Source organism: Phyllostomus hastatus, unplaced genomic scaffold (assembly GCF_019186645.2).
Source record: "Phyllostomus hastatus isolate PE091 unplaced genomic scaffold, TTU_PhHast_1.1 phas_contig_551, whole genome shotgun sequence".
Classification (NCBI taxonomy): domain Eukaryota; kingdom Metazoa; phylum Chordata; class Mammalia; order Chiroptera; family Phyllostomidae; genus Phyllostomus; species Phyllostomus hastatus.
In genome coordinates, this window is record NW_025333909.1 from 948885 (window position 1) to 974264 (window position 25380).

General features: G+C 40.6%; 1 protein-coding gene across 2 annotated transcripts in view; it reads right to left on the reverse strand.

The window, feature by feature from the left end:
* KIF4A (kinesin family member 4A) overlaps positions 1 to 25380 on the reverse strand; it is a 107872-nt gene that overhangs the window by 56560 nt on the left and 25932 nt on the right. For both annotated transcript variants that reach the window (XM_045847500.1, XM_045847501.1), the window contains exons 8-13: positions 18230 to 18346; positions 17424 to 17599; positions 12758 to 12819; positions 3227 to 3359; positions 1478 to 1536; positions 1258 to 1363 (exon numbers count right to left, since the gene is read on the reverse strand). In XM_045847500.1, the coding sequence (XP_045703456.1) occupies positions 1258 to 1363; positions 1478 to 1536; positions 3227 to 3359; positions 12758 to 12819; positions 17424 to 17599; positions 18230 to 18346 (653 nt within the window). The remainder of the gene's footprint in view (positions 1 to 1257; positions 1364 to 1477; positions 1537 to 3226; positions 3360 to 12757; positions 12820 to 17423; positions 17600 to 18229; positions 18347 to 25380) is intronic.

The following is a 25380-nucleotide window of genomic DNA, read 5'->3' on the forward strand; positions in this document are numbered from 1 at the left end:
CACATCATTGGGGTGCCAGACAGAGAAGAGAGACAGCAAGGAATTAAAAACCCATGTGAGCCCTGGCTGGGTGGCTCAGTTGGTAGGATCATTGTCCCATGCACCAAAAGCTTGCAGGTTCAATCCCTGGTCAGGGCACATACCTAGGTTGCAGGTTCAGTACCCTGCACATACACCCTGGGTATCACGATACCGATACCCAGTTGGGGCATGTATAGGAGGCAACTGATCAATGTTTCTCTTTCGAGTCAATGGTTCTCTTTCTCTCTCTCTCTCTCTCTCTCTCAAGTCAGTAAAAACATATCCTCAAGTGAGGATTTTTTTTTTTTAAAAAAGGACATAGGGTGGCTGAATGGATAAAAAAACATGACCCTTACATATGCTGTCTACAAGAGACTCATTTCAGATCGAAAGATGCACAGACACTGAAAGTAAAAGAATAGAAGAATATATTTCATGAAATGGGAATGAAAAAAAAAACTAGGGAAACAATACTTATATTAGATGAAACAGACTTTAAAACAAAGACACAAAGAAGGACCCAGCAATTCTACTTCTGTGTATTTCTCCGAAGACACCAAAACACTAAATCAAAAAGATATATGCACTCGTATGTTCATTGCAGCATTATTTACAATAGCCAAGATATGGATGCAAGCTAAGTGTCCATCAATAGATGAATGGATGAAGAAGTGATGCATATATACAAAGGAATATGACTCAGCCATAAAAAAGAATGAAATCTTGACATCTGCTATAACACGAATGGACCCAGAGGGTATTGTGCTGAGTGAAATAAGTCAGACAGAAAAAGACAAATACCAAATGATTTTACTTACATGTGAAATCTAAAAAAAAACAAAATAAACAAAGAAGCTGAACATAAAGAGACTCACAGATAGAGAACATTTTGATGGTTGCCAGATGGGAGGGGGTTCAGGAGGATGGGTGAAAATGATGAAGGGATTAAGAAGTACAAATTGATAGTTACAGAACAGTCACGGGGATGTGCTTTAGTACAGCATAGGGAATATGGTCAATAATACTGTAATAACTATATATGGTGTCAGATGGGTACGAGATTTATTGGGCTGACAATTTTAAAAGTTCTATAAATGTCTGATCACTGAGTGGTACACCTGAAACCAATATTATATTGCATGTCAACCGTAATTGAAAAATAAAAATTATTTAAAAAAGAAAAAGAAAAACAAATGAAAGTAATGTGCCTATTTGCACCGTCCCAACTTGGCTTACCGACATTTGGGTAATCAGTTGCTGCAGGTTGCGAATTATCTCTACATTTTCTTTTAGTTCCTGGTCTTCCAAAGTCTCCACTAGCTTTTGAAGATCCACTTTACAGCTGAAAATTCAAGCACAGGAATGCAAGAGTCAATCACACTGCAAAAGCCAGAGCGTCTATGATTAGATCTCAAGGTGGTAGAGGTCAATAGCAAATATCTGGTAGGAAACTTACGCTTCGTGCTGTCTGAGCTCTTCTAGCTTGGCGTTCATTTTTTCATTTGCTTGTTCTGTCTGCAACAAAGACCCAGGAGATGATCAGTGGTAGTGCCTGACAGCCTCGCCTAATTATGCCTTCTCTCCTACTTCTGCGGATTCAAACCCAGGTAGAGAGGCTGCCTCCTTTGCTGTAATAGAGGACTTGGTGGGCTTTGGTTATTTAGTGAGAAATGTTTTTTAACGGTCATGGAAATTAGCCCTTTAGTCAACATGAACTACTAAAAATAGCATTCGAGCAGCTGGGTCTTATGCTTGCCATGAAGCTCAGACTATGGGGTGGAGTGTGAAGCCTCTATTCCAAAGAGAACTTTGCAACTGGGGGAGAAAGCAGTGTTCCTGGCATGCTACCCCCTGCTGTTTGCAGAAACCCACTTCCTTTAAACTGCCTCCTACACGATGCTGTTGCCTAGTCCCAGCAGAAGGGCATTTAAAACATAAAAGGGCCTCACACTGCATATGAGCAGAGTTTTTTTTTTCAAGTCCCACTATCTGAGATGGTAGGCTAGTTTTAGCAAAAGAAAGGAAGAAAGAGGGTGAAGCACAGACTGATGGCAGAGAAAAAGGGCAGAGACAGCTCCGTGTTTGGGAAGGGTGATTGATAGCTTCTGTTTGGTTTCCATCACGGCGTCTGTAACATGCTAGATGCTGCAACAGCTTTGGGGAGAACAGTTTATATAGGAGAAAAATGTATGCTTGCTATGAAGTTCTGATAGGACATCAACAATAAGCCCAGAGGGCAGCCACTGTAACAACCTTATAAAGGTCAGACAGGTATGTGGCTAGAATAACAAGTACTGTCTGTTACATCTGCCACGCTCACATACATGTGAGACACATCTTCTAGAATCACTCCAAAGGCATACAAGGCAGCATGGAGACAGAAACCTGTGTATGAAAATCCCCTAGATCCCATGTCAATCCTTCTGCTAATAATGGACGATACAATGGATGTGGGATTTGGCCCCCCTTGAAGAAATCATTGAACAGCTCACCCTTCCTTGACAAGAGAGCACACTGATGCAGGACAGTTTATAAATTACAGATGTTCAATTACATTTTGGTGGATGCTCATTTTCGCTTCTGGCAATAGTTGTGCTATGACAGACTGAGTTGTATTTAGACTAGTAGAAACAACCGTTATTAACAGAGTCAGCCCGCGCTGAACCAGGAGGTTCCTGTCAGAAAGGTGCTGGGATACCGACCCCGTGCCATCAGTTACACAGGAATCCACTATTGGGAAATTAACCAGATGTAAAAGGAATGGGAATGAATTCTCCAGCTCTTCTATCTTGGCACAATTACGGTTAGGCTGGGATATGGCATGTGACAATATTAGTGGAAGGGAGATAGAGAGGAACTAACATCTTAGTGGAGAAACAGTTACACTTGGTGTTATGGTAAGGATTAGGCAGGACTTAAGGTGACAGAGGGACCCAGTACTTTAGAACAAATCTATTTTAAAATGGGATTCAGGTAGATTCTTTGTCGTGGTTATACAGGTGTTCACTGTACAATTCTTTGAACTTTTCTCCATGTTTGAACATAAGTCCATGTATTTACCTCAGAGGGGCTCCTGGGAGGATATGGTAACGCTATCCATTTCTTTCCACATATCTTGGCTCTCTCTTGAAAAGCATGTTAAATAGCTCAGAAACAAAAGCTAGTAAATGTCCAGATTGCTAGGAGTTTAGTCTTGGGGTCTCACCAAAATGATCCTCTCCAACATCTGGGCCGTCTGACCAGCTGCCTCGCTCAGACCACGACTTAATTTTTCATTCTCCTCTATCAGGGACTGATTCTTCTCCATCAAAGACTGTAGATTCTCTGACGGTTCTGCACTAAAATGAGGAAAGTAACATATTACAAAAATACATGATTGATAACAACTATATCAAAGGTGGACAAAAATATATCCCATAGGCCTTTTGGGCGGGGGGTTGGTTTAAAATTACCCTCAGAAGTCTGGAAAAGGTGTGTCTATTCCAATCTATTCTCCCAGTCAGGTAGTATATTGTATGAATAAGATATATATGCCTGAAATACTTTATTATTTTTAATTTTATTTATTTTTATTGAATTTATCAGGGTGACATTGGTTAATAAACTTATGTAGATTTCAGAGGTGCACTTCTCCAACACATCATCTGTATGTTATACTGTGTGCTCACCACCCCAAGTTAAGTCTCATTCCATCACCATTTATCGCCCCTTCACCCTCTGCCACCTCCCCTCACCCCCTTTCCCTCTGGCCGTCACCATACTGTTGCCTGTGTCTATGAGTTTTTTTTCCCCTAAGTTCCTTCACCTTTTTTCCAGTCCCCCAAATCCCCTCCCCTCTGACATCTGCCAGCCTGTTTTCTCTATCTATGAGTCTGTATCCATTTTATTTGTTAGTTTATTGGCTCATTAGACTCCACATGTAAGTGAAACCATGAGTTGGAGGATGGTAATGATTCAGAGCCCGATATGGTTGCAACAGGAATGACTAATCTCTACCCTGGGCTCTTGGTTTAGGATCTTTCTATCTGTTCCACATAGATAAGAAGCGAAGGCTCAGTGCCGCTAAGACACACGTACTCTACTTCCCACTCTCAGCCTCTCCTTAAAGATTAGGGAAGTAGGGAAGGGAAAGGTTCAGCAGGGGTAGGGTCTAACTTGAACCTCATACACATAGTAAGTCAATGACCTATTTAGTGTAAGGTTTAGGGGAATAGCACTTAAGGAGTCAGAAAGTTGAAATGATGACCAGTGGCCACGAAGAGCACATTTCACAATTCTCCATAAATAAGTGCTCCCTTCTAAGTGCTTGTCTTGCCTGAAACTGATGACCCGCAGCCTTCTGTTCATTTGTCTATCAGTTTTAAATTGCTTCGAGTGGTTGGAGGTGACAGTAATTTCCATTTCAAATAGGAGTGAAAGGGAGGGACGGAAATAGTTTGAAGGATACATATAAATAAGAACCTTTGGAATTTATGCAGATTACTTGATATCAGTCCCAGACTAATGAAGCAGATGAAAAAGAAGTACAGTTTCGGTTTTTGTTTTTGTAATCCACTGGGATTAGCTGTTCAAAACACTGAAAAATAGGACTGGTGAGAAAAGATCAGAAGAACTGCGAAGACTGGATCTTAAGGAGCCGGAAGGGAAAATGAATAGTTGTCAAGGCTATAATAAAGAGAGAAATAGGGCAGGGTACAGCTGTTCTCAATCTCAGTGAAGGCCAGAAGTGGATTTCAGGAAGAAATGCCCTCTCACCCAGGTTAAGCCCTCCATGAATTCTTTTGGAAGATTTTTGTCACAAAGTTAATAGCAAGGCCACACTGTAAGGTCTCCCATCACACTGCTGAGAATTTCCTGAGACTCTTACGAGGGAATGCTAAATTAAAATGGGGGTTATGAAAATAAACTATCAGTAAATTTGGTGCTATTTCAGATGGCTCTGATATTTCATTGTTTCCTTACTGTTATTAAACTGAAAACTTCCAATGTTCTTGAAAGTTGACAAACTCCAAAATAATGAGACTTTTTTATTAAAGTATAATTGACATAAAATAGATTAATTTCAGGTGTGTACATGTGCTCTGATATTTATGTAGCTCACGAAGTAATCATGACATTAAGTCGAGGTAGTGACCGTCTGACACCATATAAAGTTATTATGATATTACTGGCTGTGCTCACTGTGCTGTACATTACATCCCTGTGACTTATTTGTAACTGGAAGTTTGCACTTCTTTTTTGCCCATCCCCTCGCCCCCTCCAAAGTAACAACACTTTAACTCCATACTTTTTTCCCTTAAAATTTCCAAGGTTTCTCCAAACAGGGAAAAGGATAATGGAAAACCAGTGTTTCCTCCTTCACATGCTTTTAATTGCCAATGCTACGAATTCAAGTAGCTAAGCATGTGCGAATGGACAAACACTTGCAGAAAATCAATACAAAAGCTTTAATGACACACATTCAAAAAGAAAACAATATAATCCGAGGACAAAAAGCAAAAAATAAACCCCATGTATATAAACTGTACATTTTGTTCAAAGCCTCATGAAATGTCTCTGAAAATTTAAGTATACATTTTCTTAAAGATTTTATTTATTTGTTTGTTTGTTTGTTTATTTATTTATTTTTAGAGACAGAGGAAGGGAGGGAGGAAGAGAGGGAGAGAAACATTCATGTGTGGGAGAAACATTGACGGGTTGCTTCTCATACACCCCCAACTGGGGACCTAGCCCACAATCCAGGCATGTGCCCTGACTGGGAATTGAACCAGTGACCTTTTCAGTTCTCGGCCTGTGCTCAATCCACTGAGCCACACCAGCCAGGGCCAAGTATACACTTTTGAAAAAAAGAAGTAGCACCTTTATTCTCTGTGAAACATTGAACAATTGAGTTCAAGTCTTTGGTTCATGAACTGTTTCTTAGAATCTACTACTTCTGTAGCTGAAAAATATACCCTATAGTATATTCTCGGTAGTTGGACGTTTGGAAGGGTTTTCATTAGTCTTGTGTTACATGAAATAGGTCTGTGGGAAAATGAAAGGAAAAGAAGATGGGCCAATTGCTTCTCAACCAGGAGTAGTGGAATAGGTCTTTAAGAGACCCCAGCTTTCCTCAGTTTATCCAACATTTTAAAAAATGACGAAGGATACCAAGATTAAATTACCAAAAGGGGGAGAATTATAAAGACAAGGGCGGTCATCTCTGGGTGACACATTAAGGCAATTTTAAGATTTATTGTTTTATACTTTTCTAAATGTTCTACAAGAAGCAATGTAGCACTTCTACAATCAGAAGAAAAATGATTGAGTCCTGCAAATAAGGATATTAAAAGAAAAGGGGCTCGCACCATATACAAGAACTCCAAATGAAAAATGAAAAGTAGAAGAAAGAAACAACAAAAGGACTAAAAGGAAACACTGGCAAAATCCCCTTTGACCTTGTAGGAAAGGCTTTCTAACAAGGAATCAAAATCCAGACACATGAGGAGAATGCAAACAGTAGTCACTTTGGAAAACAGTTCCGCAGTTTCTTAAAAAGTTAAACGTATGGTCCAGCAATTTCACTTCTAGGTATCTACCCAATAAAAAACATATACCCACACAAAAACTTGCCGGTGAATATTCATAGCAGCATTATTCATAATAGCCAGAAAGGTGAAGCAACCAAAAAGTCTATCCACTGGTGACTGGATAGACACCATATGGTGCAAACAGACAATGATGTACTATTCAACAAGGAGAAGAGCGGACACAGGCTACAGCAAGGATGACCCTTGAAAACATTACAGGTGAGAGAAGCCAGGCAAAAAGTCCACATACTATGAGTCCATGTATATGATATGCTCACAACAGACAAATCTATAGAGACCGAAAGCGGATTAGTGGCTGTCTGGGACTGGGAGCTGGAACAGAGCTGACTGCAAATGGAGAAGGGGAGGTGGGGGGAAGTGAAGGAGGGTGGGGGGGGCGTGATGAATGGTGATGGACGGAAGCTTGACTTGGGGTGGTGAACACACAGTGCAGTGTACAGGGTCATTTTGGGGCAACAGAAATGTTCTAAAATTGGATTGTGGTAATAGTTGCACAACATTGTGCATTTACTAAAAATCAGTGAATTATACACTTAAAATGAGTGAATTTTAAGGTCTGTAAATTATCTCAATAAAGTAGCTAGAAAAATCCAGAGTCAATAAAAAATGATTGATATACTTTTTAGCACATAAAAATTTAAAAAATTTGCATGACAAATGCCATAAATAAAGTAAAAGAGGACACACTTGAAGAAAGTATTTGTAATACACAACAGACAAAGGACTGATATCACTAATATATAAAGAACTATTAAAATGAAGGTCCATGCCCTGGCTGATGTAGCTCAGTGGATTGAGCATGGGCTGCGAATCAAAGGGTTGCTGGTTGGATTCCCAGTCAGGGCACATCCCTGGGTTGCAGGCCAGGTCTTAGTGGGAGCCATGTGAGAGGCAAGCACACATGATGTTTCTCTTCCTCTCTTTCTCCTTCCCTTCCCCTTTCTCTAAAGATAAATAAATAAAATAAAATAAATAAAATAAAATTAAGGTCCAAAATTGGGGTAGCTGTTATTAAAAAAAAAAAAAAAAACCCCAGAAAACAAGGGTTAGCTTTCTGTGACTGGCTTTTTTCACTTAGCATAATTCTCTCCAGGTCCATTCATGCTATTGCAAAAGGTAAGAATTTCTTTCTTTTACAGTTGAGTAGTATTCCATTCTGTAAATGTACCACAGTATACCATATGATCTCACTCACTTGTGGAACCTAATGAACAAACTGAACTAACAAGCAACATAGAGACTGACTCATAGATAAAGAGCAGGCTGACAGCTGTGGAGGGGTGGGGTTGGGGTTGGGGTTGTGTTATGGAGGGGGGAATTGAGCAAAAAAGAAAAACAGAAAAACGCATAGACACAGACAACAGTGTGGTGACTGGTGGAGGGAGGTGGAGGAGGGTATGGAGGGATAAACGGTGATGGGTGGAGACTTGACTTGGGGCAGTGAACACACATCACTGTGTACAGATGATGTGTTGTGGAATTGTGCACCTGAAACCTGTACGACTTTTGTTAACCAGTGTCACCCCAATAAATTCAATAAAAAAAAATAAGGGTTAGCAAGGATGTAGAGAAATAGGAACCCTTGTGCACTGCTGGTAGGAATGTAAAATGGTACAGCCACTATGGAAAACAGTATGATAATTTAATTAAAAAATGAAAAATAGCCCTGGCTGGCGTAGCTCAGTGGATTGAGCGCGGGCTGGGAACTAAAGTGTCTCAGGTTCGATTCCCAGCCAGGGTACATTCCTGGGTTGCAGGCCATAACCCCCAGCAACCGCACATTGATGTTTCTCTCTCTCTCTCTCTCTCTCTCTCTCTCTCTCTCTCTCTCTCTCTCTCCCCCCCTTCCCTCCCTAAAAATAAATAAATAAAAAATCTTAAAAAAAAAAAAAGAAAACTTCCATCAGCATCATTTAAAAAAAATGAAAAATAAAAAGAATTACTATATGATCCAGTTATTCCTCTTTGGGGTGCATATCCAAAGGAATCAAAAGCAGGATCTTAAACAGATACCTGCACACCTATGTGCATAGCAGCATTATTCGCAATCGCCAAAGGGTGGGAAAGCAACCGATATCCATTCATGAGTGAATGGACACACAACGAATGGTACATACAGCATGGGGCAAAGGAAGGATTACAGTTGTGAGTACATGACACACAGGGTTTATCCTTGGATTATTTATTAATTATTGCATTATTTTCCATACAAATAACTCTAAACCTACTTTTGCCCAACTCTGTATATTCAATGAAATAAGCCAGTCACAAAAAGACAAATACTGTATGATTCCACTTATATGAGGTATCTAAAGTACCTAAGTCCATGGAAAGAGAAAGTCGCATGGTGGTTGCCAGGGGCTGAGGAGAGGAGCACAAGGAGCGTTGCTGTTTAATGGGTATGTAATTTCAGTTTTACAAGATGAAAAAGTGCTGGAGATCTGTTTCACAACAAGGCAAATATACTTAATGCTTACCAACTGTGCACTTAAGAGTGGTTAAGATAGTAAATTTTATGTTATATGTTCTTTATCACAATTTTTTAAAAGAAAAAACCCACAAGAGAACTAGAAGAAAATATAGGCAAGGCCTCTGTGCATATAGGTGAAGGTAAAGAGCATTCTATAAATAAAAGCAGCCCTGACTGGGTAGCTCAGTTGATTAGAGCATTGTCCTGATTGCCAAGGTTGTGGGTTCAATCCCCGGTCAGGACACATACAAGAATCAACCAATAAATACATAAATTAAGTGGATCAATGCCTGTCTCTCTCCCGCCCCCGCCCCCGTCCTCCCTCTCTCAACTCAATAAATAAAAAATAAAAGCAATGTCAGAAAAGTGGAAAATAATAGATGGGGGAGGGGAGGAGAGCTGTCTAATGGGTATAGGGTTTCAGTTTTGCAAGAAGCAAAAGTTCTGAAGATTCACTGCACAACAACGTGAACATACTTAACACTACTGAACTGTACACTTAAAAATGGTTAGGATGGCAAATTTTAGGTTATTTTTTACACAATATTTTTTAAAAGGAAAAAAATATATATATATTCAGAGAAGTGTCATTTCCTCTTTGTCCCTGCGACCCTGTTCCCATTGCACACTTATTTCCACCCCCTTTCCGCCATTATTCTCCCTCCCCCTGCACTAACCAATTTCTTTAGTTTCTGGTTTAGCCTTCCTGTATTTCTTTTGCACAAACGAGCAGATACCTGTGTATTCATATCCCCTTCTCTCTCATACAGATGGTACTATGCCATAGATACTCTTTGTGGCTTTGCTTTTCTCAGTATTTCCTGGAAATCATTTCTTATCAGGTCATAGAAAGCTTCCTCATTCTTTTTTTACAGCTGTGTGGCCTCTTATTGCATATACGTCATGGATTCAACCTCTCTCCTATCTATGGGCATTTAGGTTGTTTGCAGTATTTTGCAATTATAAACATGCTGCAGTGAGTAATCCTGTGTCTATATATTTTTGTGTTGGTAGTGATTTATCTTCAGGGCACATCTCTAGAAAAGGGATTGCTGGGATAAAAGGTAAGTGCTTGTCTAGTTTTGTCAGATAGTGCCATGTTTCCCTCCAGAAGGGTCACACCTATTTGCATTCCCAACAGCAATATATGAGAGTATTTGTTTCCCCCACAGCCTTGCCGATGGAATGTGTTGTCATATTTTTTTTTTACCATTTTTTAACCAATCAGATGGGTGAGAAATACTGTCTCAATGTTTTTTTTAAAGATTTTATTTATTTATTTATTTATTTTTAGAGAGAGAGGAAGGGAAGGCAAGAGAGGGGGGAAACATTCATGTGTGGTTGCCTCTTGTACACCCCCTACTGGGGGCCTGGCCTGCAACCCAGGCATGTGCCCTGACTGGGAATCGAACTGGCGACCCTTCGGTTCACAGGCTGGCACTCAATCCACTGATCCACACCAGCCAGGGCTCAGTGTTGTTTTAATTTGTAGTTCTTTAATTATGAGTGGGTTTGAGCATTTTTTCACATTTCAGAGCTATTTTGATCTCTTTCTGGTGAACTGTCTGTTCATGTGTCCCATTTTTCTAATGGTTTTTTTTTTTTGATCCCTTGGCCCTTTAAAAAAATTGTGGTAAAATATACAAAACATAAAATTTACCACTTTAACCATTTTTAAGTATATGATTCAAAATGTATACTTGAAACCTATATAACCTTATAAACCCATGTTGCCCCAATAAATTTAATATTAAAAATTAAAGTGGATTTGAGGGGGGAAAACATTCACAATGTTCAGCAACCATTACCACCATCTATTCCTAAAACTTTTTTATCTTGCAAAACTCAAAGTCTGCACCCGCTTACCCAAAACTGTCCATTCCCCTTCTCCCCAGCTCCTGGCAAACATTATTCTCCTTTCATTTGATTACTCCAGAGTACCTTATATGGGGGGACGTCATACAATATTTATCTTTTTTGACTATCATGTTTCAGTGAGCATAATGTTCTCAAGCTCCATCCATTTGATAGCACGTGTTCGAATTTCCTTCCTTTATAAAGCTAAACGTTTCATGGTATGAGTACACCACATCTCGTTTACCTATTCATCTGCCGATGGACATTATGTTGCTTGCGCCTCTTGGCCGCTGTGAATAACGCCTCTGTGAACGTGGGAGCGCAGATATCTTTGAGACCCTGCTTTCCATTCTTTTAGATACAGACCGGGAAGTGGGACTGCTGGATCACACGGCAGTTCCATTTTGAATGTTTTGAGGAAGCTCCACACAGTTGTCCACAGCAGTTACATCATTTTACAACCCCTCCAACAGTGTACAAAGGTTCTCATTTCTCCACATCCTCCTCCCATCCTTGACAACATTTGTTGTTTCCTGGTTTTTTAAAAATAGTAGTCATCCTAACTTGTATGCAATGACCTTATCGTGGTTCTGATTTTCATTTCTCTGCTCTGAGTAATCTTTTCTTATAACTCTGACTTTAGTCATCATCATGTTTCACGTAGCCTTCACATATGGAAAATATAAACAATTTAAACCAACTGAGATGTAGAGGGGACCCAAAATAGAGTATGAGCAGTGACTGTGGGAAACAGGACTTTGCCCGGCCAACTCTAAGCCTGAAGACAAAAGGAATTGCACAGAAATGCTGTAATCTTGTCCATACCTGTGTTTCTCACAGGTGTATGAGCTAATTAATTCTGAAATGACTTTATGTGTATACAGGACCTGAACAAATAAGTGAATAGATTGCAGATAATGACAGCTGGTTTCTCACGATTGGCAAAAGAAGTTTACACATAAGGAGAGGAAGGCTAAAATGAACCCTGTAGTGTCGGACTGGAGCCAGAGGTATCAGTATAAAATCATGGTTTTCAATATACGAGGTGGGGCAAACGTAGGTTCACAGTTGTTTCTATGAAAAATAATGCAATAACAAAAAATAATAAAAGGATAAACTGTGTTGTACGTACTCACAACTATAAACCTATTTTTGCTCCACCCAGTATATAAACATGTAGATGTAAAAATATAGATATGAGTGGGTTACTATACAGACAGGTATTTCCTAGCACTACTTACTGAGGGAGCCTAGAACTAGTCACACGCCAGTAGCAATAAGCACACCTAAGCGCCTAGATGTGGTTTCTAAACACCATTTCCCAATTGAAAAAACACTAGGTCTCCTCGGAGACATGGTGGATTCTAGAATGGGGGCGGTGAAAATCGAAGATGGGCATGGAAAATTTTGTGGGAATGCTCAAAAAGTTGAGGGCGTGTTAAAGAACATAACAGCCACTCCAAAGGAGCTCCTAGCAGACAAAGCAAAAACAGTTTGATGTCACCCTAGAGTAAAGTCAATACCCATGAGTCTACATGGACATAAATTTAAAAATCAAATGACTAGATGGGAGAGCCTCTGCTGTTCCTCATAGTGGAACTCCAATTACTACATTTCTGAAGCCAGAACCCACGTTCTTCCTATTGCATCAAGCTGCTTCAAAGTGAACCAGCTAAGTCCAAAATAGTCAGGAAGTTTGCTGAGATCCTTACCTTGAAACCAAGTGCTACCAGAAACTTTACCATATCAGGGGGAAACACCCATCAGGACAAATAGCCTCCACTGGAATATATATTTAAAATTAATCTATGACTCTTACTTTATAGATCCAGGCAGGGTACCTCCATGGGCTTGTAGCAACAAGACCTGTAGCTGTTGTACCTGGGAAATGCAAAGACAAATAGTCACCAATCAAAAGCTGCGTATCCCTTTAACAGTGAAATTACCGCAAGTAGCAATAGGGTAATTTTATTCAATAGACAGGAACTCTAAGGCATAACTTAGGTATTACAGAAGGCATCAGGCGTGATGACTCAAACATACTTAGAAGATAAGCTCTCCTTTCCACCAAAGCCTTTAATGAGTTTTTATTGAGTATATATCACATGGACAAAGCCAAAGGGGGTAGGATCGAGGATGGGAGGTGGGGATGGCCGGGGTGGGGCGGAGTGGTGGGGGGAAAATGGAGACAACTGTACTTGAACAATAATAATAAAGGGTGGAAATCAAATAGCCCTGGGCTAGGAAATGTAGGGAGGGGCGGGGAATGTGACAATCAACTCTTGTGGTTTATTCTCAAGTTTATAATCTAGTTGAGAAAGACAAGCCAGAGGCCTGACACAGTAGTGGAAAATAATATAAGATAGAAAATGCTAAGCTACCAAGTATACTTAAGGACTTTAGGATTCTGAGAAGAAGCAAATGAATGAAATCCCAAAGGCGGAGGGATCTTAACCCAGAGCACATGCGCAGTCACCCTCTCCCAGTCCCTCCTAGGAGGAAGAGGAGCTGTTCTGCCTCCCATAACCAGTCTCCTCACTTGTGCTTTGGATCCCAACTCTTCTTGCCCCTGATTAATCTCACTCTATTGGTTGGTTATCCCTTCCTTCTTCCTTATCTTTGAATTACAGGATATACTTCCTATTAAGATGAAAACACATTCAAGACTCTCCTATTTAAAAACAAAAGCAAGCTTCCCAATCCCACTTCCTATCTCCTTTGCCCTATTTCTTGCCTTCACAAAGTCTGAGGGAATTGTCTACCAGGGGTGTCCAACCTTTTGGCGTTTCTGGGCCACAACGGAAGAAGAGTTGTCTTGGGCTACACATTAAATACATTGTGACATGTAATCATAGAAAAATCTCATCATGTTTCAAGTAAATTTACGATTTTGTGTTGGGCCACATTCACGGCCATCCTGGGATGCATACGGCCCACGGGCCACAGGTTGGGCACCCCTGGACACCTTGCTCACCTCTCTCACTTGCTCAACTTCCACACTGAGTCCTGCACACAGTATTCCACAGAACTAACTCTTGCCAAGGTCTCCAATGATATGCATGTCACTGCATCCCATGGGTGGTTTCCAGTCTTCCCTTCACTTGACTATTTATTTGGTAGTCACCAGACACCATGCTTTCCTGCTTTTCCTTCTAGTCTTCTAGCCGATCTTCTAAGTCTTTTCTTGGTTAATCCTCACTCCAATTGTCCTTAAGATGATAAAGCTCTGCAAAGTTCAGTGTCAGTCTCTTCACTTTATACTCCCACCTTAAAGTCTCAACTCTGCCTACGGCTTTGATTCCCATCTAGAAACCAGGAACTGCCAAAATTTATCTCAAACATGGATCTTTTTGAATTTAGAGCCATACATTCAACTGCCTATTTAATATTCCACTTGCCCGCAGTCCCGAAACCGGGCCCCTTTCCAGTGAACCGCAGGTCAGGGAATAGTTTCACATGCCAGAAACCTGGGTCCCACACCCTCATCCCCTCAACTAATGCACTGGTCACTTCTTTTTATCACCACCGCCACCCGAAGTCTAAGCCACCATGATTTCTCACTTGGCTCAGTGTAGGGACTTCTCAGGTGGTCTCCGTGAATCTAGTCTTCCTCCACTACAATCCATTTGTAGTGGCCAGGCCATCTTTTGAAAAGGTCAATTTTCAATCATTTTTAACACAGTCCATGAGGCTTGAATCAGGCCTCTGCTTTTTCACCAGTCTAACACTGGCATACTCTTTCCTTGCTATCTCCACTGTAGCCACACCAGCGTGCTGTGAGTTCTTAAAAGACACTATACTTCTTCCTGATTCAGGACTTTTGTACATTTGTTATGTGCCTGGTGCTGTTCCAAGTGCTCTACGTGGATTAACTCACTTAACCTCCACGAAAAATGCTATTATTTCCTTCTTACAGATAGGGAACTGAGGGACAGAGAACTTGCCCAAGGTACATAGCTGGTGAGTGACAGAGCTGGGATTTGAACCCGGGCAGTCTGGTTGCAGTGTCAATACCTTTAACCACTATAATTTGCTACACATGCTATTTCTTCTGCTCCAAATCACCTTCCTTCTTTTCTGAACAGATGATTTCTACTCCATCCCTCAGATCTCTGCTGAAATGCTGCTACCTCAGGGAGCCTTCTCAGGTTCGATATATAACGGGGGAGCCTATTCCATATACTCCCACAGCACACTATGCCGGTTTATCAGGGTATGTTGGTATGATTATGTGCTTAGTGCCTGTCTCTCCCAATAGGCAGTAAGTTCCATGAAGGCAGCAACTGTGTCTGCTTTGCTCAACCATGTACCCCAGCACCATGTTTGGCGCAAAATAGCGTTCGATAAATATTTACTGTTGGGCCCTGGCTGGTGAGGTTCAGTGAATTGAGCGTGGGCTGCAAACCAAAGGGTTTCCAGTTCATTTCCCAGTCAGGGCACATGCCTCGGTTGCAAGCCAGGTCCCCAGTGGCAGGTGTATGAGAGGCAACCACACATTGATGTTTCTCTCCCTCTCTTTCTCCTTCCCTTCCCTGTCTCTAAAAATAAATAAATAAAATCTTTAAAAAAATGAGTATTTACTGTTGAAATGAACAAACAAATAAATGACTAGGAAGAAGAGCACCTGGGGCACTAGGAATATACATGAAAGAAAACAGAGGGACAGAACTGGGTGTGGTATTTTATAGTTTAGGTGATACTGTGAACAGGTAAATTACATGTCTTTTCCACGGTAACCGCTAGGAGGGAAGGAAATAAAGGAGGAGAGGAGGAGGGAAGAAAAGAGATGAACGGAATAGTAGTTATTACCACTGAGAAGGAAGGCCAAGAGTCAGAGTGAGCACTGGGTGGCTAGGAAACACTAGATGCTCAGTGGACAGACTACTATGCCCTGGAAGGCAACGAATCTTGAGCCCCCAAGCCTGAACCAATCCGACTACGACCTGCCTTCCCAGCTCCTCCACCAGGGCTGCTGAGGTGTCACACAACCACAGTGACACCCCCAGAAATTCATGCTTGCAGTTAACTGCCTCTTCCGTTTCAAGTCTCATGTGGTCCCCTAAGTCCCACTCCCCTATTATCTGCTCGCTGGCTCTTAGATGACCTTGCCTCCTACTTACCCGAGAAGATAAAGGTCATCGGGAGGAAAATCCCCCAGTTTCCCTTCTTCTCTCTCTAAATGAGTGTCGCTGCATCATTCCTATCCTAACCTTTTCTGCTAGTCTCAAGGCAGGTATCCACTCTATTGTTTAAAGAAAAGCCATCTTTATTTGCACGCAGGACTTCAACTACTTAGAGACGGCCCCTTATCTATCGGCTGCTCCCTAGTCTCAGTTTCAGTCTCTCCCAACTGGTGCATTCACTTGTTCGAGTGTCTTCCATATTTGAAAAAGAAACTACATCCCTTGACTGTTGATTACCTACCTCTTGTCGTCTGATATCTTGCCTTCTTGAAAGAAGAGCCTATCAGCTTCCCCCACTTCCTTATCTAGCATTCGCTGTCCACCCGACAGCATTCTGTTCCTTTCCTTAGCAACTCTACTTAGATGTCCCCGCCAGGCCTTTCAAATTCAAAATGCTCCAAACTGAGTTTCATCACTTCCCTGTTTTTCAGCCTGTAGCCCCCGACTCAGTGGCTAGTACTACCGTTTATTCAACTGTCTAAGCAAGAAACCTGGGAATGAACCTCAATTATCCTCACCCTCCCTGCTTCCCCATCATATTTGTTACCAAGTAAGCCTTACATGTTCTGCTTCCTTGTTTTCTTTCCTAATTCATCCTCTTCTCTCCATCTCTATTGCTACTGCCTTTCGGAGTTCAGGCCTATTATAACAGCCTAATTAATTTTTTTATTCCTAGTCATGCCCACCTCTAATCCACTTTCTTTATATATGCTAGAGTAATCTCCCTAAAAAACACATTTCACCAAGTCACCCTCTTACTTAGAATCTTTCAATGGCTCCTCATAGCTTTCAGGTTGAATTCCAAATTCTTTTTTTTAAGATTTTATTTATTTATTTTTAGAGAGGGAATGGAGGGAGAGAGAGAGAGAAACATCAGTGTGCGGTTGCTGGGGGCCGTGGCCTGCAACCCAGGCATGTGCCCTGACTGGGAATCGAACCTGCGATGCTTTGGTTCGCAGCCCATGCTCAATCCACTGAGCTACACCAGCCAGGGCGAATTCCAAATTCTTTAACAAGTCATTGGAGGACCCTTCAGGATCCGATTCCTGCCTACCTGTCTTGTCTTGTCTCTCAATGTTCACCGCTTTATCAGTGAAATCTCCAATGCCATCCCCCAACCTTAAATATGACACATATATGTTAATAGGAATTATTAACACGTAAGTACTTCCCCAAATCAACATAACGCTTCACCAGTAACTCTAAACTTCTGGGTAGAGGAGGAGCTAAGAAGCAGAAGCAGCTCTATCATTCCATTCACATTCTTCCAACTTTTCTCATCAAATTTTAAGTCCTTTATACCTGTCGCTTCAGATGATTAAGTTCAGCTGTCTGGGGATCGATATTAACAACAGGTTTGTTCTTGATTTTTCTTGCTCTGTCAGCATAGCGAAGGGTATTTAATGTTTCTTCTAGATTGGAGTCAGCAGGGCTCACGCAGGCTATCATAAGAGTGTGGCTATTACCTCCTAGAGAATCTAAAAGAGAGCAATGGAAGGAAATGCAATCAAACAAGTAAAATGCAAGCGAAGCTGTCCATACGGGCTGGTGGCTTCAAAACCAGAGCTGCAAGGGCAAAAAACGGAGTATCTACCAATTTCTCCTTTGTGACCATATAAAAACACAAAGATTTTTGATGTTTAAAATAATAATAGTTTAGGGTCCTATTGCATGTGTCCTCATTCTTGAGCGAGACTGTGATTTCTGCAGTTCATCAGGTTAAAACAACCGGGGCCTGGCCTGAGTATTTCAGGGGCCACTATTGGGATTAACCATTTCTCAGATGCTTTCACTAGGTCGATTTTAACTCTTCAGGGAATTGTTTATCAGTTCCAGCAAAGAAAGAGTAACGGGTTCATTTCCAGAGAGAAAGTACTAAGTTCAGTTGGCATCGTGCAGACTTCTTGGCTCTCAAAGCCATGTATGACGGCATCTTTCCATTATCTGACCAGCTGGCCTGCCAACAGGTCTCTGCCTTGTATTTATCAGTTAGATGGCTCTGCATGCGACAGTCCGAACATAGGGCCTTTTACCTGTTTCGTTTTCGCTTTCTCAGCAATATCATTCGGAATTACTCTCTCCTATTTTTAGAGGCACTTTGTGCTTACCTTGGAGCAGCCGCGTCAACTTGGAATCTCTATAGGGCACAAAGCCTCCCTTTTTGTCATCTCCGAGAGCACTGATTACATTTCCCAAGCACAGGAGGCCTCGGTTAATATTAATACCTAATAGCAGGAAACAAAATGTAAATTGCTTGGTAAAGCATTGATCTTCTGACCTACGTTTCTCCTGAGAAAGGTAAAAGAAATAAAGACCCCACCGAAACAGTCACCCATCAATTTTAAGGAAACTTCTGAAGCCTGTTCACTTTTCTTGGAGTGCCTCTTTAAGGAGAGGTCAAAGGACAAAGGTCCAAATGCTGGACAGGCACAGCTGAGTCTGTTGGCACTTCTCATCCTTTCCCATGGAAACAAAGCGGACAGATAACTATCACTACGCCAATAACCATTTGCACAGTTACTTACTTTTTATATCCATTATCACACTTAATCCTTAAAGTAATTCTGTGAAATGACACAAACAGCTATTTTTCATCATCTTATTATCATTACTAAAGTGTGTACAAAGGAACAATAATAATAAAGAGAATGATATGAATAGTTAAGTTCATCTAGTGTTTACTATAACCCAGACCCTGTTTTAGGTACTGTATACAAGGGTGGGCAAAGTAGGTTTACAGCTGTTTTTATGGAAATAATACAATAATTAATGATAATAATAATATAAGAATAACTTCTGTTTCACGTACTCACAACTGTAAACCTACTCACAATAGTCCTATAAAGTATGTATAGAGTATGATTATCCCTGTGTTGACAGATACGAGAGTTAAGTCACAAAGAGGTTAGGTAACTAGTCTAAGGTCACGCAGCTAATAAGTGAATGAGTCAGAATTCTAATGCAGGCAGTCTGGCTCCAAAGTCCATGGTCTCGATCTCTATTCTCCGTGGAAGTGACCTCTGTTGCTCACTTAGAGGCACCTGGTACTTGGAGGCACTTGGAAAGAGGAGAGGCGTGAGACTAAAAAGAGGTGATTGCTAGGAAATGTAGACAAAGAACTCTTGGACTCCGAAGTCTCCCCTGTAGAGCCTGCAACTACTGTGTCCCCATTCTCAACCATCCCCAGTCCACCTGATGGGATGGTCTTTCTCATCTCCACCCACTAAATGTTGCTATTCTCTTGGGACTGTCTCAAGCTCTTTTACTACTACACACACTCTCCCTGGGGTATCTCATCCATGCCTAGAATTCCAAGAAACACCCACACTAATGATTGCCTAAGTCTGCACCTCCAAGCCAGTTGTCTAAAACTATATTTTGGCCACCTGCTGAATCACTTCCCCGGGGCTGTGCCCACGTGACACTGCATAAAAGCATCGAACAAAAGAGATGCACCTTTCAGTGCAAATCTATTCCACTTCAAGCACTGTTCCTTTTTACTGTCTCATCACCTAACCGGTCACCCAACCAACAGCGGACTTGAGACATCCTGGGCTCTTCCTGTTTTCTCACTCCACACATCCGAGTCTTTTCATTGAACACTCAGTGAATGTGTACAATGCTCTAGGCACTCTGCTAGGTATCAGGGATACGAAGATGAATACGTCACAATCCCTACTGTTAAGGAGTTCATCATCTACCAGGAGAGAGAGACACGCAAATGACTGCAAAGATAAGGTTAAAGGAAGAGATATGTAGAGTACAATAAAGAATGGGTTCTCTTGGGAGGGAGTGGTAAACTTGACCTGGGAAGGTAAAGGAAGGCATCAGAGAAGAATGAAAAACTTAAGCTGAGCCCTGGCTGGTGTGGCTCAGTGCACTGAGCAATGGGCTGTAAACCAAAGCATCGCTGGTTCGATTCTAAGTCAGGGCACATGCCTGGATTTCAGGCTAGGTCCGCAGCCATGGGGCATGAGAGAAAAGCAACCAAACGTTGATGTTTCTCTCCCTCTTTCTCCGCCCCTTTCCCTCTCAATAAACAAACAAACAAACAAACAAACAAATTCCTTTAAAAAAACTTAAGCTGAACTGTGAAGGATGACTAGGACAATGCCAATGGAGGAGGGAGCAGCAGGAAAGGAGAATGTAAGGGCATTCTAGGCAGATGAAGGAGCACATGACAAGGCACATGTTTGTGAGAGAGCATGATACATTTAGGAACTACAGGTAATTCAATGTGAATACAATGAAAGTTATGACTTGGAGAGTGACAGGGAGGCCAGAAGACCGCTAAGGACAGATTATAAAGGGCACGACAGGTATGGCACGCTCAGGTAATTGCATTTACGTTCTAGGGCACTGGTTGTCAAATTGTGTTCCTGAGAACCTTAGGGATCCTTTAAGGAACCACAGAGGTACTGCAGAGTTTCTGCCACTGCCATTTCGACTTTGTTTTAAAAGTAATTTTTCATTTTGGTTACATAAATTTTACCATTTTTCAGTATAAAGTTCAGTGGCATTAAACACATTCATATTGCTGTACAACCAGCACCGCTATTTAAAAACTGCATTTAAATGGCTCACTGCAATGCGCTACACACCACATATTAACACACCAGGGTCAATCAACACAGAATCTTTGTGCAGCAAGGTTTAATAATTTTCTGCAGTCTTTAAAAATACCTCTATTATTTGTGCACATGTTTGAGTATTTTGCAAATGTATAATTTGAGGTTGTGGCTGTGCACTCATGGAGAGATAATCATGGAAAATTGTGCAAGTAATTATAGCGCATGAGCTTGTAGTAAAACCCCAGACTGAGGCAGTTGCTCAAACCATGTGCTCACCACTGCATCATAGTCAGTTGTGAACTATCAATGAATATGGAACTCAACATGTTAAGATGATATGGTATTTTTTGAAGATTTTATTTGTTTATTTTTTAAAGAGGTCAAAAGAGGGAGAGAGGGAGAGAAGCACCAATGCGTGGTTGCCTCTTGCATGCTCCCCACTGGGGACTTGGCCAGCAACCCAGACATGTGCTCTGACTGGGAATCAAACCAGTGACCCTTTGATTCACAGGCCGGTGCTCAATCCACTGAGCTACACCAGCCAGGGTGAGATGATATGGTATTAAAGATAACTTCACAATCTAAGTGTCCAGTGATGGGTGAATGGATAACCAATACGTGTGTGTCTGTGTATATGTATATATGTGTATATATATACCTACAGATATCTATCTATCTATGTATCTAAAATGAAATATTATTCAGCCACAAAAAGAAGAAAGCCCTACATTTTGTGACATGATGCACTTGAGGGCATCATGATAAGTGAAATAAGTCAAGGAAGAAGACAAATGCTGTATGTTCTCATTTATACGTGAAATCTAAAACAGCTAAATTCATAGAAAGAGAGGAGAATAGTGGCCACCCAAGGTTGAGGGGTGGGAGAAATGGGAAATGTTGATCAAATGGTATAAACATCCAACTATTAACATAAGCTGGGGATCTTACGGATAGCATGATGACTATAATTAACAGTATCATATTATATACTTGATAGTTGTTAAGAGAGTAAATCTTGCCCTGGCTGGTGTGGCTCAGTGAACTGAGTGCTGACCTATGAACTGAAAGGTTGCCAGTGTGATTCCTGGTCAGCACACATGCCTGGGTGGCAGGCCAGGTCCCCAGTAGGGGGCGTGAGAGAGGCAAGTGACTGATGTATCTCTTGCACATCAATGTTTCTCTCCCTCTCTTTCTCCCTCCTTTCCCCTCTCTCTAAAAAGAAATAAAATCTTTTTTAAAAAGTAAATCTTAAATGTTATTACCACACATGTAAAAAATATGATAATTATGTGAGGGGAAGGATAGAAAGACATCTTATGCTAATTATTTAGCTATCTATATATATATCTATATATATCTATCAAATCATCATGTTGTATACCTTAAACTTACTTATTTGTGTCAGTAATATCTCACTAAAGATGGAAAAGATTAAATGAGATAGTGCATATGAAGTACTTAACCAATGACACTAAAAAAAAAAAAACACTGTTTCAGTGCTTCTTGTAAGCTCTGGGAGTGATAAATCAGAAAAGATATTATTATTATTGATCCAATTTTGGATTTCAATATCCTATCATTCCTCATTGAAGCTCCTATATCAGTTTAATAATTGAAGAGAATCCTGAGATTGTAAAGTAGGCTGTTTAAAAAATGTTGGTAATTTGCAGTTACGTATCAGTATGATTCAGGATTTGCTTGATAATGAGTCACCAGAACAAATTATTAAAAAATTAGATGCAGCCCTGGCTGGTGTGGCTCAGTGCATTGAGTGCCGCCTGCAAACCAAAGGGTCGCCGGTTTGATTCCCAGTCAGGGCACATGCCTGGGTTACCAGGCAGGTCCCCCATAGGGAGCGTGTGAGGGGAAACCACACATTGATGTTTCTCTCCCTCTTTCTCCCTCCCTTCCCTTGTCTAAAAATAAATTAAAAAGTCTTTAAAAAATAGATGCAAAACCTCAACATTGTAACTGTCATCCAGAACCCCGTCATGTCAGAGACTAAAAATTAAGAATGTTCACTGGAAGCTAGTTTGTATTAGCAAAAGTCTGAAACCAAATAGTCATCATATGGGAATGGTATAACAAAATACAATGGCATATCTATACAATATATAGACATGAAAAAGAACATAATACAGATATATATGCTAATGTGGTATAACCTTCAGCAAATATCATTTAGTGGAAAAAATAAAGGATAGAGTAGAACAGAGCACACAGTATGCTCCCTTTGTATACCAAGAAAGAATATTTAGAGATGTGGACTAAGAATTTAGGCAAAGAGAAAACATTACTTTTCATTATATTGCATTTAAAAGAAAACTTAATTTCAAAATAATAATAGATTCACAGGAAGTGGCAAAGAAATGTACAGGAAGGTCTCATGCACCACTCACCCAGCCTGCCCCAAAGGTGACATCTTGCATAATTACAGTACAATATCCAAACTGGGAAATTAACATTGGCACAATCCTCAGACCTCATTCCAATTTCACTGGTTTTTACATGTGTACTGTGTGTGTGTGCATTTACTTCTGTGCAATTTTACCATGTGTATAATTTCATGTTACTATCACCAAAATCAAGATACAGAACTGTACTATTACTGCAGGGCTGTCTTGTGCTACCGTTTATGGGCAACAGCTACCTCCTTCACCCCTCCATCCCTAACCCCTGACAACTATTAATCTGTTCTTCCCTATAATGTTGTTATTTCAACAATGTATAAATGGCATCATACAATATGTAACCTTTCAATACTGGCCTTTTTATCCCACTCAGCATGATAATAATCCATCCAAGTAATTGTCTGTATGAATAGTTCATTACTTTTACTGCTGACTACTATTACTTGGCACGAATGTCTCACAGTTTGTTTAACCATTCACTTGTTGGTGGACATTTGAGTTGTTTCCAGTTTTTGCTTACTACACATAGAGCAGCTATAAACATTCCAGCACAGGATTTTCTGTGAACACACATTCTGTGGGATAAACATCCAAGAGTGCTAGTGCTGTATCATGCGGTGAGCATATTTAGTTTTACAAGAAAGTATTACATTATTTTCCAGAGGGCCTGTACCTTTCTACATTCCCAACAGCAATGTAGGAGACATCCAATTTCTGTACATTTCTCTACAATTTCTCCAATTGCCAGCATTTGGTACTGTCACTATTATTTCCTTTAGCTATTCTGAGAGGTGGGCAGTGATTATAGCTTGCTGTGGTTTTCATTCGCATTTCCTTAATAATGAAGGATATTGAGCATCTTTTCATGTGCTTATTGCCATCTGTATATTCTATTCACTGAAATATCTGTGTCTTTCACCCATTTTCTAGGTGGACTGTTTTGTAGTATTGAATTTTGAGAGTAGTTCATACATTCTAGATACAAGCCATTTGTTGGATGCATTGCATTCTTTATCATAAAAATTTTTATGATATTCAAGTTAATACAAAGAAAGAAATGGAAAATAAGACAGCTATAGTACTATTATTGTTTGAAGGTTGACTTATACATACATTATAAGTTTGAACTTACAAACTTATAGGAATTTAAATTCTTCTAAAATTTTATTTCACCTTTTAGAAATGCCTTAAACAGTTTTGTTTAGCCCTGGCTGGTATGGCTCAGTGGACTGAATGCTGGCCTACAGACCGAAAAGTTGCCGGTTCAATTCCCAGTCAGGGTACATGCCTAGGTTGTGGGCTAGGTCCCCAGTCAGAGGCGTGTGAGAAGCCACTGGCAACTGATCGATGCATCTCTCACACTTACATGTTTCTCTCCTTCTCTTTCTCCCTCCCTTCCCCTCTCTCTAAAAATAAAAATGAATAAATAAAATCTTTTTTTTAATGCATTTCAGGCATTTTTTTTCTTCTAAGATTTTATTTATTTATTTTTAGAGAGGGAAGGGAGGGAGATAGAGAGAAAGAGAGAAACATCAATGTCTTGGTTACTGGGGGTCATGGCCTGCAACCCAGGCATGTGCCCTGACTGGGAATTGAACCTGCGACACTTTGGTTCGGAATAAATAAAATCTTTAAAAAAAAAACAGTTTTGTTTAAAGAAGAGTTCCTCTGGATCCAGTCAAGATGGTGGAGGAGGTAACGTTGTGCTTGCCTCCTCCCATGACCACAGCAAAATTCCAACTACATGATAGAACAATCAAGCTAGAGAACCATCTGAAGACTAGCTGAGCTGAAGTCCTATAACTAAGGATAAAAAAAAGAAGGCACACCGAGACTAGTAGGGGGATGGAGGTGTGAAACAGGCTGGGCCCACACCCACATGTGACAGGTGAGAGTCAGGAGGGATATCTCAGCTGCAGAGATTCCCCCTGAGAAGAGAAGCTACATTACATGCTACTAAATCAAATGATACCTTGAGACAAATGAAAGTTAAAATGCAATGATTGCTCCAATAAAATATTATGGAAAAAACACTATGGAGTACCAATTGATGGAAAGCCTTTGATCCAAAGTAAAGGTTTCATCGGTGGGTGATATCTGAATTTTGAATTGAAATCTCAGTAGGAACTGTCAGTCAGACCAAAAAGGAGAAAGAATTCAGGCATTTAATGAGAACCTACAATGACATGTCACACATTATGTCAGGCCCTAGAGATTCAAAGATAACTAAGACACCTGAATGGGTAGCTCAGTTCATTAGAGCATCATCCCTATATA